This window comes from Pelodiscus sinensis, chromosome 15, assembly GCF_049634645.1.
Source record: "Pelodiscus sinensis isolate JC-2024 chromosome 15, ASM4963464v1, whole genome shotgun sequence".
Lineage (NCBI taxonomy): Eukaryota > Metazoa > Chordata > Testudines > Trionychidae > Pelodiscus > Pelodiscus sinensis.
The window spans coordinates 33,422,012-33,436,756 of NC_134725.1; the positions used below are offsets into that span (position 1 = coordinate 33,422,012).

General features: G+C 43.3%; 1 protein-coding gene across 1 annotated transcript in view; it reads left to right on the top strand.

The window, feature by feature from the left end:
* The first annotated feature begins 991 nt into the window (after positions 1–991).
* MLXIP (MLX interacting protein) overlaps positions 992–14,745 on the top strand; it is a 78,212-nt gene continuing 64,458 nt past the window's right edge. Inside the window, exon 1 of the mRNA XM_075898646.1 lies at positions 992–1,429. Within this exon, the coding sequence (XP_075754761.1) occupies positions 1,068–1,429 (362 nt within the window). The 5' untranslated portion in view covers positions 992–1,067. The remainder of the gene's footprint in view (positions 1,430–14,745) is intronic.

Genomic DNA, 14,745 nt, shown 5'->3' on the forward strand with positions numbered 1-14,745 from the left:
GGGACAGTGAAGGTCACCTAGTCTAACTACTTGCCAAGAAACAAGAGACAGGACTATTCAGCACTTTAAAGACTAACAAGATGTTTTATTAGGTGGTGAGCTTTTGTGGGCCAGACCCACTTCCTCAGATCAAATTGTGGAAGAAAATTGGCATGACTGTATTTGATCTGAGGAAGTGGGTCTGGTCCATGAAAGTTCATCACCTAATAAACTATCTTGTTTGTCTTTAAAGTGCTGCATAGTCCTGTCCTTTGTTTCAGCAAGACCAGACTAACAGGGCTACATCTCTATTTCTTGCCAAGAGGCAGGCTTTGCTATCGCTAACTATCCAAAACAGACAGCTATTCCTCCTCCTCTTGAACATCTCTGGTAAAGGAGTTTCCCCAACCTCCCCAGGCAGGTGTGTTCTTTGTTTGTTGGGAGAATGGGAACTACCTTGCATCATCCTGATGTGTGGATTGCAAGTCTTTGTCTCAGAGTTCTTTTGTTTGTAGGGAGCCTAGCACAGTGGAACACCGAGCCTTGATTGAGGTTTGTAAATAATGAGCAGGACCATTACCTGTAAGTATTTGTAGGAGGTGTTCTTTGGATGTTTCTGGTATAGATAATTGCAGGGATTATGTGACAAGGTTCTGATATACAGAAGGGCGTTTAGGGGACTGTAGTATGGTAGTTTGATCACCAAACCCTGCAGGGGAAAGGGGTAGTGTGGGTGAATCACAGTGCAGGAGCTGAGGAAGTGTAGCAAGCGCTTTAGAGAAGCACATGATTTGCACCAGGAAGGGTTTGTGGGGTGCGGTTACAGTTGAGGGGATGCAGGGCCCAGGAAGTTGCAGAGGTTGCAGTGGCAAAGCGTTTTGGAATCGTAGACGCTGGAGGGCAGGAAGCAGGGAGTGCTTAGGGGCCAGCCCCGGCCCATGGATTCCCGCCCAGCCCCCATGGAGTCGCGGCCTCCTGCCCCTTTAAGAGGCGGTGCCAGGCCGGGGGCGGTGCCAGACGGGGCGGGGGTGGCCTGGCCGGGAGTCGGGAGGGGTCCGCGGCCGCAGCTGGAGCGGCAGGCTCGGGCCATGGCCGCCGACGTGTTCATGCGGCCGGGCCGGGTCCTCGGAGCGGCGGGGCCCGTGTCGCGGCGGGCGGAGCCGGACGAGGACTCCTCGGACACGGACGACGGGGGCTCGGGGCGGCGGCCCGGGCCGCGGCGGGGCCAGCCCGCGGGGCCCCAGATCATCCACTCGGGCCACTTCATGGTCTCGTCGCCGCACAGCGAGCACCCGCCCAAGAAGGGCTACGACTTCGACACGGTCAACGAGCAGACGTGCCAGACCTACCGCTTCGGGGCGGCGCGGGGCGGCGGCGGCGGCGCCGGGGGCCGCCTCAGCATCGACGCCTCCCTCACCAAGCTCTTCGAGTGCATGAGCCTGGCCTACAGGTGCTGGAGAGGGGTGAGGGGCGGGAGGGGATGGTGGGATACTTGAGAGGGGGAGGCATGTGGGGGGGCATAGACTGGGACAGGCTGGGGTGCTTGCGGGGATGGACTAGACGAGTGTCTTGGGCAACTGGGGGCTTCATGGGGCGAGGTTTTGGATGTCTGGTACAACGGGGGCTCCGTGGATGCACGAAAGGGTTGATGGGCATACGAGGTTGGGCTCAGGACATGGGGTGGAGAGGGGATGGGGTTTGGTGGGGCAGGATTACTCCCTAGGGCAGCTGTGGGACACAATAGCATTAGTTGGAGGAATAACACGTTAGAGCATATGGGAGGTGTAGGGGAACTTGGGATGCAGTGTGCAGGGGGAGCAGTCTCTAAGTAGTGGGAGACTGGGAGGCTGTAGGGTGTAAAATGCTGGTAGGGTTCAGCATTCATGTGTCTGTCATCAGCTCTTTCAGTTATGAACTTGCAGGGACTGGAGGGAACGGGAAACCACAAGAACCTGTTAGGGGCATGGAACATCCTCTCACGTTGAGAGGGGTGATCAGTGACCTGAGGTGGGCTAGCAGAGTTTTGGAGAGAGAGATGATATTTCTAGAAAGTGGTATAACAATAATATCATGATAACATAACATCAGACAAATATGTAGAAGACTGTACACTTGCACAAGTGCTGTAGATAGGGAAACTTCCCCATCAGTATGTTTAAATTAGATAGGTAGCTATGACCAGAAATGTCAATAGTGACTAAGTGCATGGCCCCTGCTCTCAGATAGGACCATCTACCCTTCCAGAATGCATGAAGGTCAGACTCCAAACAATGAGTTAAAAGAAAGGAGTTGGGGAAAGGGTGAAGTCAACCTGAAAAACACTTTAGTTGAGTATTCTGGAACAATTTTTTCCATCTAGAGAGGCTCATATCCATTGTTCCCCATCAGGCTCAAAGGGAGGCCACACTTCTTAACTGCCACATCTCTAGAAAAGCCAGGTTAAAGGGGCCTGAGCAGCCTTATACCCTGACCTTTTAGACAGCAGAAAAACTAGGGCTCTGGTACTCTCAGGGTGCAGCACATCCTAACTCAGGCAGATTGCGGTAAATAATGGTTTTTGACCCTAAAGTGAATAGGCACCATGCCCACTGGGAAGTGGCCACAGTGAGGGTAGGGAGACCTTGGCCTACGATACTTCACCAGGTCCTAGCGCAGGAGCCAACAGTGACTGAGAGCTCTGCCACTGGGTCATCAGGGATCTTATCAAGACAAATCAACCAGTACTCCGGTGTTACAGCAGCTACTGTCTGGTAGCCCTGGCTATTTCCTATAATCCCCTGACTGGGTAACTTCACTCTGTGGATGTCTTCTGTCTCTTTAGGGTACACAGCTAGCTCCTTAGCAACCCTGTTGGCTGGCAACTTTGATAGTCTATTCAAGTCCTCTGAGCTGTAGCAGTCCCTTTGGGATACAAACACCAGTGGGAAACATTCATCTCCCTCACCAACTCTAGCTCAGCTAAGCTTCAGGGCCCGTCTTTTATACTTCCTGTATGCCTTTTGCTTCTGCTGTGGTAGGTGTGGCTGGCCTGGCTCTCACCCACAGCAGGGACAGGAGAGGGCCAATGGATCTTCTTCAGCAGGTCCCCTTGCCAAATTCCACATTTGATACAAACAAAATACAAGAAAGAGAAGGGTTGTGAGGATGGGAGGTAAATGCTGGTCTAAAAACTGGTGACTTGTGTCCTAATTCTAGTATATTTAAGATGCCTGATACTAGTGAAGTCTAAAACAGTTCTGAAATGATTTAGCTTAGGGGATGACTGACATTAAAATCCCTTCCAAAAAGCATTTGTTGTCAGTCTGCATTGTGGCCGACATCAGAAAAGGTACTGTTAGTGCACAATTTCATAAGCTCTGGTAACAGTTCCTTTTGTGGTGTGATGAAAAATATACTGATATTGGAGCAGAACCTACTGGGGGAGCATATGAATAGTACAGCTTTTTCTTTTACTTTCAGTATTTATTTCCTTTCTGTTTTTTTTATCTACATCCCTTTTGTTTAAATGAAACAGCAAAACTTTTAAAGTAACTGTAGAAAATTTTAGGAGACTTGACATTATAGAGACAAAGCTTGTGTCCTTGAATATAATTAAGGTTCTGAGCAAAGGAAGCTCTTTATTGCATTCTATGGTTCACAAACAGGGTTAGCTTCAGTCTATGGTGAGAATTAAAAATAAAAGGATTTGATTCTGAAAGTATCTGAGCTCTTCCTGCTTCTGTAAACTTCAGTGACAGTTATAAACACTCAGTAGCACATTTTGGGATTGGGCTCAAAGTTAGCAGCAAGAATTAATGGCAAAGTCAAATAGTTTTTGAAGGAAGTTTCTACTTCTTATTTTTCCTGTTCCATCAGAAAAGTAGCAAGCTATTTATTTGCATTTTTCTCCTACAACTACAAGAAATGGTTAGTCAGCATCTTTCGTTATTTTACAGTAACACTTTATTTAGCTTTGTTCTGTTGAGTGCAATTTGTTTGTAGTGCTTCCTGAATTTATCTAGACATGCTTCCAATCTAGAATTTAGTCTTGCTTTCCATCTTTTTTAACACTTATCATCTGTGCCTGTCATCTTCCCCATTGGAAACAGGGACATAAGGTAGTTAAGCTGTGGAACAAAATCTGTTTTTGAGAACATGCATGTCTGCTTGAAGCTTTTGGGTTTTTAGATGTTACTGGGAATGTTTAAGGGAGAATGTCAGTTTGGATTCACATTTTTAGATTTTGATTTAAAGGAGGAGTGAGAGAGTCTTCAAAACATATAAAAATGTTAATTTAAAAGGAACATATTAACTTTAAATTCAGTCAAAAAATTAATTTAACCTATTACTAGCATGCCTGCCATTTTTTCATGGTTTTATAGCCACATTTTTATATTTTATAATTTAAAAATGTTCTTTTCAGGTGTTGTTCTATAAAAGACTTAGATAAACTAAGAAGGAAACTCTGCACAAGAAATAGTGTGGCTAGACACAGTTTTGTGCAGTATTCAGTGCAATGGTATGGATACCTTTCAATTAGCATAACAATTGTTAGTAGGTAAATTACTTCTATGAAGAAGACTGATTGTAAATTGGTTGTGTATAAATGTTTTGAACTCCAACAGAAGAGTTTTTGCTAAAGCATGAGAACCAGAATGTAAAACTAACCAATCTACTTTCGCTGTCCGTGCTGAGAGATGAAAAATTTAAATCTTTGGTATAAAGGTTGTTAAAGTAACAAGATTTAAATATTTTTCACATTTTACTCCACTACACTCCATTATATATACAGGCAGTCCCCGGGTTACATGGATCCGACTTACATAGGATCCCTACTTACAAACGGGGTGAGGCAACCCCGCACTAGCTGCTTCCCCCCAGCAGACCAGGGAGACGCGAAGCTAGCGCCCCCCCCAGCAGACCAGGGAGACGCGAAGCTAGCGTCCTCCCTCCCCAGCAGACCAGGGAGATGCGGAGCGGCTTTTCTCAGCAGACACCTCAGCTTGAGAATAAAGGACTGAGGGAAGTGAGGTGTGGGAGAATAAAACTGAGCTCTGGAGAAATGTTTGGCTAGAGTTTCCCCTACAATATGTACCAGTTCCGACTTACATACAAATTCAACTTAAGAACAAACCTACAGTCCCTATCTTGTACGTAACCCGGGGACTGCCTGTATTTAAAAAATATTTACCAGTGTATCATTAAGATTTTGAAAATTGGTGATTATATTCAGTGGAGGAGCAATTCAGTGGTGGTACAATAGACTTCCGATAATCCGGAACCTCTGGGACCTAGGTGGTGCTGGATTATCAAATATGCCGGACTATCAGGAGGTACTATAAACTGGTGTGTGTGTGTGTGTATATATATATATATGTATATATGTATATATGTATAGTATACATTATATACTGTATATAAAGTGTTCTTAACCCTTTTAATTGTACATACTGCATACAGTATACTATAATGTTTTAGTTTAAGCCTTTTTTACCCTTTTTGCTCAGTTCAGCTGCTGCCGCTGTTACCTTGTGACTCATTTTTTGCCGAAGCTCACTCACTAGGCTCTTGCCATTTTGATGCCGGACTATCAGGAGTGCCAGACTATTGGAGTTTTACTGTAATTTGTCCTTATTGAAAATAGATAGAATTTGCGTGACAATTGGACAACCTTGTTTTTTTTTTTTTTTTTATTTAGCAAATGTCATCCTTCTGATATAATATCCTTCTGATATTGAGAGGAGAATATGTTGAGATAGAAAATATCTTTCCAGTGGATTCCAATTAAAGACTTAGATGTTCTGTATCCCTGTGACACTCAAGGCTGGTTTATTTCACCTGAAAATTCCCTGCATAGATTTAAAATAATAGACAGCCTTTCCATCATCAACATTTTAATTAGCACAACAAACTGATCACAAAGTTTGTGCCCTTTAAACAGACTTTCTTTTTAAACTTGGTTTTATGGGACTGGTGAATATGGTGCATGAAAAATACTGACTGTTTGGTCTTTTGGTCACATCTGAACAATGATTGATTAAGCCTGCAGACTGCACTGCCCCCACTCATCCTTAGAAGTTGTCTCTACATTCTTATCTGCTCAAGACACACAAATACAGAAGATTTCATTCTCCAGTCCAGCACCTTCACTTCCAAAAAATCCACTACTGCTCAGTATTATTTTTAACTTAGAAAATTAAACAGAGAGAAATGATGTATTTTGTAGAAAATGCCTAATGTTTGTGTTCTGCAGCTGCTGCAGAGCCAGTAGGACTAACTGTGTTGCCAGTGCTGAACAAACATGACCTATGCAGATGCAAAAACAAGAAAATCACCATGACAAAATTGTATTTTTATGTGAGACTCCTCACTGGTGTTTGGGTGACTTACAGGCTTAAGATGAGCTTATTCAAGGCCACAAAAGGAACTAAATTGTATACTATTTTACAGCTTTACTAGTCTGCTAGGAAACCAGGATTTAATCAAATGGGAAAGCCTGGGGGGAAAAGTGCTGCTGCTTCATAATTCTAAAAGTGTCAAGATTTGTTTGAGTCATAGTTTCCAAATCCAATTTCTAATTTTGTCTCCTGCCTTAAAGTGTGCTGCATTGCATCATTGCTTTGTGTTGTTTAAGCAGCTGCCATGTTTCACATGAAGAACCCTGCAGGGGAGGGAAGCGATTGTTTTTCTTTCTTCTGTGAACAGAGTAGGCTTCAAGGTTAGTTAAACATATTTTTCAGTTGTATTGCAATAATTTAATCATTGCTCATTTAAAAATTATGAGAAACCAACCACTTTACTGTCAAAAGTTTAACAAGAATATACATTCCAATATGTAGCTTAGTGGTCATATTCAAACCATCAGTATGTTACCTGTAAACAATGGAGCAGACTACAGCTGTTATGTCCTGTGCTGTACACTTTATCTGAATGTCACCTACTATCACTAGGAGATTGACTGGGAATGGTATCTCTTAAGTTTGGTATATGGATTATAGGTGGGGGGGGGTTGTAATCTTTTCCATAGTTCTCTAAAATTTAAAGTGTAATTAAGATTAGAGATTTTAATGTGTGCTGTATTGTACAGCTCCCACCCATTTTAGAACCATTTAATAATATCTTTTAGCAAAAACAGCACAAGATTTTGGATTGTATTTAGGATTTTCCTAGCCACAGTTTGAGTAAGTTGTAATACAGGTAGTCCCCGGGTTACGTACAAGATAGGGACTGTAGGTTTGTTCTTAAGTTGAATTTGTATGTAAGTCGGAACTAGTACATATTGTAGGGGAAACTCTAGCCAAACATTTCTCCAGAGCTCAGTTTTATTCTCCCACACCTCACTTCCCTCAGTCCTTTATTCTCAAGCTGAGGTGTCTGCTGAGAAAAGCCGCTCTGCGTCTCCCTGGTCTGCCGGGAGGGGGGCGAGGGGGGGCTAGCTTCGCGTCTCCCTGGTCTGTTGGGGGGAAGCAGCTAGTGCGGGGTTGCCTCACCCCGTTTGTAAGTAGGGATCCGATATAAGTCGGATCCATGTAACCCGGGGACTGCCTGTATGTTCTGGGGCTAGGAAAAGGCTCTTCTCCCTGCTTTGATTGTGGGTCTGATTGTGGCCCTGAACGCACTTTCCATGTTCATTGGGTTAAGGATACGCTTCACTTTGCTGGATCAGGCCCCACTGCCTGAGAAAGTGGAAAGAGATGTGTATGCAGTAGAAAGTTTTGATATACAGAGTTTGCAGAGGGCATTGGAAGGATTTATTGCATTAATAAACCAAAGTATAAATGATGATAGAGAACTCCATGTGAAAAGTTTTAGCTTGTAAACCGGGGTAGAGAACCTTTTTTGGATTGGAGTATGTTGATCCACAGAAAAATCAGTCCAGGTCCATGCACAAGTGAGAAACAAAAAAACAAATCAAACCAAAAAAAACCCCTCACTGATGTGGCCCCCGGATGAGAAGGAGAAAGACACTTTCCATACATACCAGAGCCTTGGGAGGGCCCAGCCCTAAGGCGGGCTGGAGCACCAGTGTGGGCTCTCTAATACTGGAGGGAGCCCTAAGACTTGGGGCCTGGAGTATAATTTGTTGAAGGTTCAGATACAGGAATTCATGCGTAGAAATGCAGACATGTACCTACATTCTATACACTGCAAATGGTCTCCATACTTTCCAGTCTAAATGCATCATCTCCCTTACAAATAATAGTGCAAAGCTCTACTATAGGTGCTTTAGGACCGTGATTCCCAACCTTTTTTTACATGGGGGACCAGCAAACCCATTCACAAACGTTCAGCAGACCAGCAACATTGTATTTGCATATTCATTATGCAAATAATACACAAATAAAATGTTATCTGTCTGTTTGACCCCAACCCAGTCCCTTGCTCCCCAGTGCCTAAAGCCCTTTAACCCCCACCCCTAAGCCCCGTGCCCTTTGATCCTTTAACCTCATACAACACCTCTTTGCCCCAACCTCACCGCCATACTCCCAAGGGTGAGGCTGCCCCACTAGGGAGCGAGGTCATCACTGCTGCATGGGCATGGGGAAAGAGTGCGCTCCCATGAGTAGAGGTGGAGGCACGTGTAGGAGAGAGAGTGTGTAGCCCCAGTCAGGCTGCCATCTTACCTGGGTGGGACAGAGGGAGGCGCCTCCTGCTATTCCTCCTGTTGCCGCTGCCACCGGCAAAATCAGCTGTGCAAGCAGGGGAAGTAGCAGTTGGAGGCATGTGCGCTCTCTTCTGCCCTCCATTGCACGGCTTTTCCGGCTGTGGCTATAGCAGCTGCCTTCTGTTAGCCACCTGCCCCCTTGCCACACATCTCTTCCAGTCCTGGACGTTAGAGCCACAGGGGCCCGACAGCTAACAGGCCATAGCCCGACAGCTAATGGGCCATGGTCCGGCAGCAGGCCATTCCCCAACAGTTGGGAACCATTGCCTTAGGACTTAATCTATTTTTCACAGAGCAAATACTCTCTTATAAGTAATTGTGCATTTGGCAGAATTCATTAGCATCAGCCCTCAACCTTTTCTTGGGCAAAGGAAGTGTGCCATAGCAGACTAAGCAAATAGTGGAAAAGCATTGTTAGTGTGAAAGAAATATTGAGAGTTGTATTGAGACGATATTCATGGTGTTTTTTCCTTTGTACATAAAAATTGGTGCTTTATAATTTTCCTTTTCTGTTCACTGGTCGCTTCAAGCTCAGTGCCACTGGCAGTCTTCCGAGAACTAAAAGTCAAAGTATTTGAAACCTATTAAGTATACTGAAGATTTTTATTTGTTTCCTTAGAGTTTGGGAACTCTAAAGAAAATATAGGCTTTCAGATATCACTTCTGGTAGGTTTTCTGCTGGAAAGCTTTGTTTTGAAGCAGGTACTCTGAATGTGCAATTTTCATTAGCTCCTTTGGTGTTCAAAATGGAGATTGTATAATTTTTTTATTAAATTTTTTTCAAGGTGGGTCATAGGTACTAAGATCACAAGGAGTTATTGTGATCATTTAGTCTGAGTTCCCTTCATAGCACAGGCAATAGAATTTCCCGAAATCATTTCTCAAGCATATCTTTTAGAAAAACATCTAATGTAAAACACTGTCCAGGGATTCAATACCTTACAGAAGATTGTGGTTAGTTAGTGAAAGTCATCTAATCAGTTAGCAGGAGTGGGTGTTGGTAATTTAATATGTAATCTTCACAGTTTATTTAAACATACAGGTAAAGTGCTTGAGTCATTCACAGAACTGGGAGGAGCCAGGTCTCTTGTGTTGTGTTTATGATTCCCTTAAGTGGTCACTTACGTGCTGTGTGCCTCAATTTCCCTCTTTGTAAAATTATTATAATTGTAACTCATTCATAAAGGTGTTGTGAAGCTGTTTTGCTCTATATGGGCCTACCATCTAGTCATGGCAAAAAATGTCCAGTTCTTCATTTAAATTTTCAGAGCAGCCAAAGAACTCATTTTTAGCATTCATCAATGTAAATATAGGTAGATGTTTGCAGTTGTCTGCCCTTTGTGCTATATTGTATAGCTGCAGGGTAATCAATAAATTCTGTTTTCTCAATCTGAGCCCATTTCATTAATAGTACCTGTTCAAATAGAGCTTGGCCAACAGTTTTAGCTGTGTGGATAGAGAAGAATGGCTGGAGTTTAGAGATGCTATATAAGAAAGAGGCAAGATTTAGGAACAGACTGATTGTGGGTCTGATGAGGGGACTGATCAAAGACAACATTTAGTTTATGGGCCTGAATAGGGATGTTAGCATGTAATTGAATAGTCATGTAATGGCATGAAATTTTAGCGGTTACACGACTATTCAGTAGTCCCCAGAGGTGGGGCCAGCAACCAATGCACTCCAGCCCCACTCCTGGGGAGCCCCCTGTCTGTGGAGGGTCCAAGCTCCGCATGAACAGAGGCTGCTCTGCACAGCAGTCCCTGTCTGTTGGGGGGGAAGAGGGTTTGAGCACCCTGCAGACAGGGACTGCTGCCACAGAACAGCCTCTTTCTACAGCAGACCCAGGCTTGCTGTGGACAGAGGCTGCTCTGTGGGATGGTGGAGCAGCCTCTGGCCGTGGGGAGATCGGACCACTTATGGACAAGGGCTGCTGCCTGCAACAAACCAGAGGCTGCCCGGCAGCAGTGCAGGGGAGAAGGATATGTGGCAGCATGGGGCCAGTGTCAGGGAGACTGGCTTTTAAGCCAGCTTTCCCCAGCACTGGCTCCTAGCTGCCACCCCCCTGCCGCTCACCCTCTCCCACCACTGCCTCTGTAGGAGGCAGAAAAGGGGGAGGAGGTAGGGCTGCAGAGCCGGCATGCGTGGGGAGCTTGCTCCTGCCTGTTCCCCTCACCCTCCATGCTGCTTCCTCTCTATCAAAGTCAGCAGCATGGGGGGTGAGGCAGGTCGATCCGGTGCTCGTGGGCACTGGCTTCCCCTTCCCTCCCCCTTGCTGCCTCTGTATATTTTCTCTGAAACAGAGGCAGCAAGGAGGGATGTGTGCAGTCATTAGGATTAACTGATAAACCCAGGCTTATCAATGAATCATGTAGTTGTCTACACTTTGCCATCCCTAGCCCTGAGTGATGAGGATAGCAGTGGTGGGTGGTTTTCAGTGACAGAAGGGAAAAAAAAGCAGCCAGGAGAGGACGAACTTGGGAGGAGAAAAGAAATGATATATCAGTTCCAATAAACGCTGACCTTTGTAGCTGATCAAAAAGACAAACCTACAAATGCAAATTATTGTCTAATAAAACCTCACCAGTATTCTGATAATTATAATAAATAGTATACCACTTTTCAGCAGTGTTTCTCTATGGATAGCTTTCCACACCACTTGGAAGTACCTACTGCTGTGTTTAAATTGATTATTATGTTTTAAAAAGTAATCTTCTTTGAAATAAGGGATTGCTCTGCTTTGGGGATGCCATGGATAAAAAGTAATGTCTGGCTTCTATACTACTAATTCTTGAGTCAGAGATCTGTAGGTGCGAAGGAAGGAGATAGTCTCAAGATTCTGGAAAATTCAAACTTAGAACAAAGGGGGACCCCGTTACTCATAAGTAGCTTATATTTTCTGTCTGCTAGGCTCTGGGATCTTTCTATTTACAGAGCATTGATACCACAATGGCCATCTCCTACTTAAGTGATTAGGAACTGAATTTCCATGTGCTGTAAGACTCTTTTGTGATAGAGAAATGTGTTAGGATATGACTCCTGTTCAGCAATTGTCTGTGTCAATTAAGAAACCTGTTTTACTATGCAAGTACAAATTATCAGGTTTTTTGCATGCTCTTCTCTCCTTTATGTGCTGCTGGTGAATTTATTCTCTTTATAGTAAATGATTCATTTTGAGATTACAATTTTGTAATGCAATAATCTGTCAAAGGAGGAGTCATATCTCCAGTGATTTGATTAAGTAAAAACATCACCCTGGTATCAAGAGGAAGCAGAGCCTCAATGAGGTTGTATCATTGTCAAAGAAATGCAGAAGAGAAAATATTGGCTTGGGTCTATTGATTGGAAGAAGAGCCTGGGAAACAGAGTAACTACTTTCTCTTTCTACCTCTGCAGTGGACCTTATTAGGTTAGTTTAGTCAAGTCTCGTAACCATGTAAAACTTCAATTATGCATGTGTAAAATGGGACAATCAAATTTTCACATAAGGATTTGGAAGTTTGCTCATTAACCATTTTGTGAGTCCCCAAATGAAACAGTTTGAATTTCTCCATTTCCTTTTATCCAAAGTTTCTTTCATCTGGAGATGTCAAAGTATTTTGTAAATAAGCCTCATAGCACCTCTGTAAAACAGGGAGATTTTGTTATCCCCACTTATGGAGATCTATGTGTGGAAGTTAGGTTAAATGATACTTAGTGAGTCAGTGGCAAAAGCAGAAAATAAGAGTCCGGATTGAGGCTTGGGATTCCAGAGTATTCTAAGCATTATGCTGAAGACTAGGGATGTGGAAGTGTAACTGTGTATACTGTTAACCAATGAGTCTGGTTTTCTCTCTTAACCTTAATGGTTACACTTCCAGTCCGTGTTGCAAAGAGCCACCTGCCCCTCGCCACCATGCTACTCCTCTGCATCAGCACGGCAGGGGGGGAGCCGATTGCTGGTCCACCTGTAACTGCTGATGGTTACACAGTTACTTAAATGCATTTTAACATCCCTACTGCAGACTGTTGACTATACAAACCTGACTTTTGGTCCTATTGAAATTAATGGAAAATTTTCTTTAGGAAAGAGTGCTGAATAATCGGTGCCCTTAATCCTTTTCCATATTCATACATGGGGAGCAGTGAGTTTGTTTGAATTCAGTCCACCAAAGGGACGGAGAACCAATGGCACAGAATGGAAAACTTAATTTTAGTGTATGCTTGTTTTAGTTTATGCAGCTTATAAGTATGTCTGCCATGTCAGCACATTTTCCCTATGCAATCATAATTAACATTCTCCCACACTGAATGGAGATATTTAAAAATTAAGAGTGAGGACTGCTATTTGAAGAGGCCAGAGATACAGATTTGAGTTAATAATAAGATGTGCTTTGTCAAGTATGCTCTCAGTTCCCTTCTGTTTTGTCTTCATCCCCCAATTGCATACTGAGCAGATGAGGTTTTAGTCTGTTCTCTGCTGAATGACTCCTGGAGGTGGGATGCATCTCATTGTTATTTTCTTAAGTTTCTGATAATCATTATTTGTCTTTTCTCCCCATTCTTTGAGCCCCTGACAGGTCTATGAGGAAGTGGTTGGAGTAGAGGGCTAATATATGAGCCTTCCTGGTTCTTTTTCCATGTTTTAAGCTGGCTCCCAGTGCATTCCAGCTCCCGCTTGCCCCCTTGCTCCCGAGGAGCCAGCTGCTGCTTCTGATACAGAGGCGGCAGCCGGAAGTGGCAGTCGGCTCCTCAGGAACTGGTGCATATGGAGAGCCAGCTTTTGAGCTGCCTCCCAGCACATACTAGCTCCTGGCCATGCTTATGGAGAGCTGGCTCCCGCCCCCTGCTGCAGGCTCTGACATAGAGCCAGCAGTGTGGGGTGGCAGCCAGCTCCATTGAGCACAGGCTTATCAGTTAACCATTTAAATGATTGTACTGTTACATCCCTAAGTAGGTTAGAATTAATGTTTATAAATTAACATTTGAGATTCCGAGATAAAAGCTTTGCGACTCTCAGATAAAAGATGCCATAGAAGATCAAGCCCCTCCACATAAGAGGCACTCTTATATGTGAATATATAAAATATAATGAATTAGAATGTCAAGCAGTGCCCATTTGACATGAAACATCTCTCTTGGATGCTGAATAATTCTAATTGCAAACTATGAGACATAAGGTAGTTGATATAGTTGAATGTTAATTTAAGAACATTTGATTTTTAACAGCAATTAGGAATAGAAATGTTCTGATTTTAAATATGATTACTGTTGATGCATGTATAGCCTTTCTTATCCCTGTTTAGGGTGTGGTTTGGCATTTTTTTTAAACTGATGCTATATAATACTAATAATTATCTTATAAATATTTCCGAAAGTTACAGGTAGTTAGTTTTTGTTTGTTTGGAGACCCAAAAGATCTCCGAAACGGTAAGAGCTAGAAACACTAGATTTTGTATGGATACTACTGATTTCCTAACTTAAATAACTGGATTGGTTATATCTCAAAATCGGTTCCCTCAGAGCCCCAATTGAGCCCACTGATAATTAGCTTTTAGTAGCACCTGATCATAGAAACACAAAATTTTGCACAGATGCTATTGATTTCCTAACTTAAATAACTGGAATGGTTATATCTCAAAATCAGTTCTCCCACAGCGCCAGTTGGGCCTCAGAACCCCAATTGGGCCACTAAGTAGCTTTTAGTAGAGCCTGATCGTAGGCATTTGCTGGACTCTTCTGTTAAGTGTGTGTCACAAACTGCAACTATGAGATCCTTTCCTTATGATAACAGAAAAAGTACTAGCTATGTTCATTTCTTAAAGTAATATATTACAGAAAAGAATTTCCAATAAAATATGCTTTGTTAATGTAATTGACGTAGTTCGTTCATCACGCCTTTTACTATATTTTTCCCAGGGCAACACCGGGTATTTCTGCTAGTATAGTAAATATTAGAGGAGTTGTCTGAATTTAAGACTGGTGCCAGGAACATCAGAATTCTAATTGTGGCTCTGATGCTGATCCTGAGGCAAATAATTTAAGGTCTTTGACTCAGTTTTGCTAGTGATGAAACACGTTTCAGTGAAGATATGAGAATTGCCTAGTTAATATTTGTTTAGGGCTTTAAAGTTTTAAAATTCTG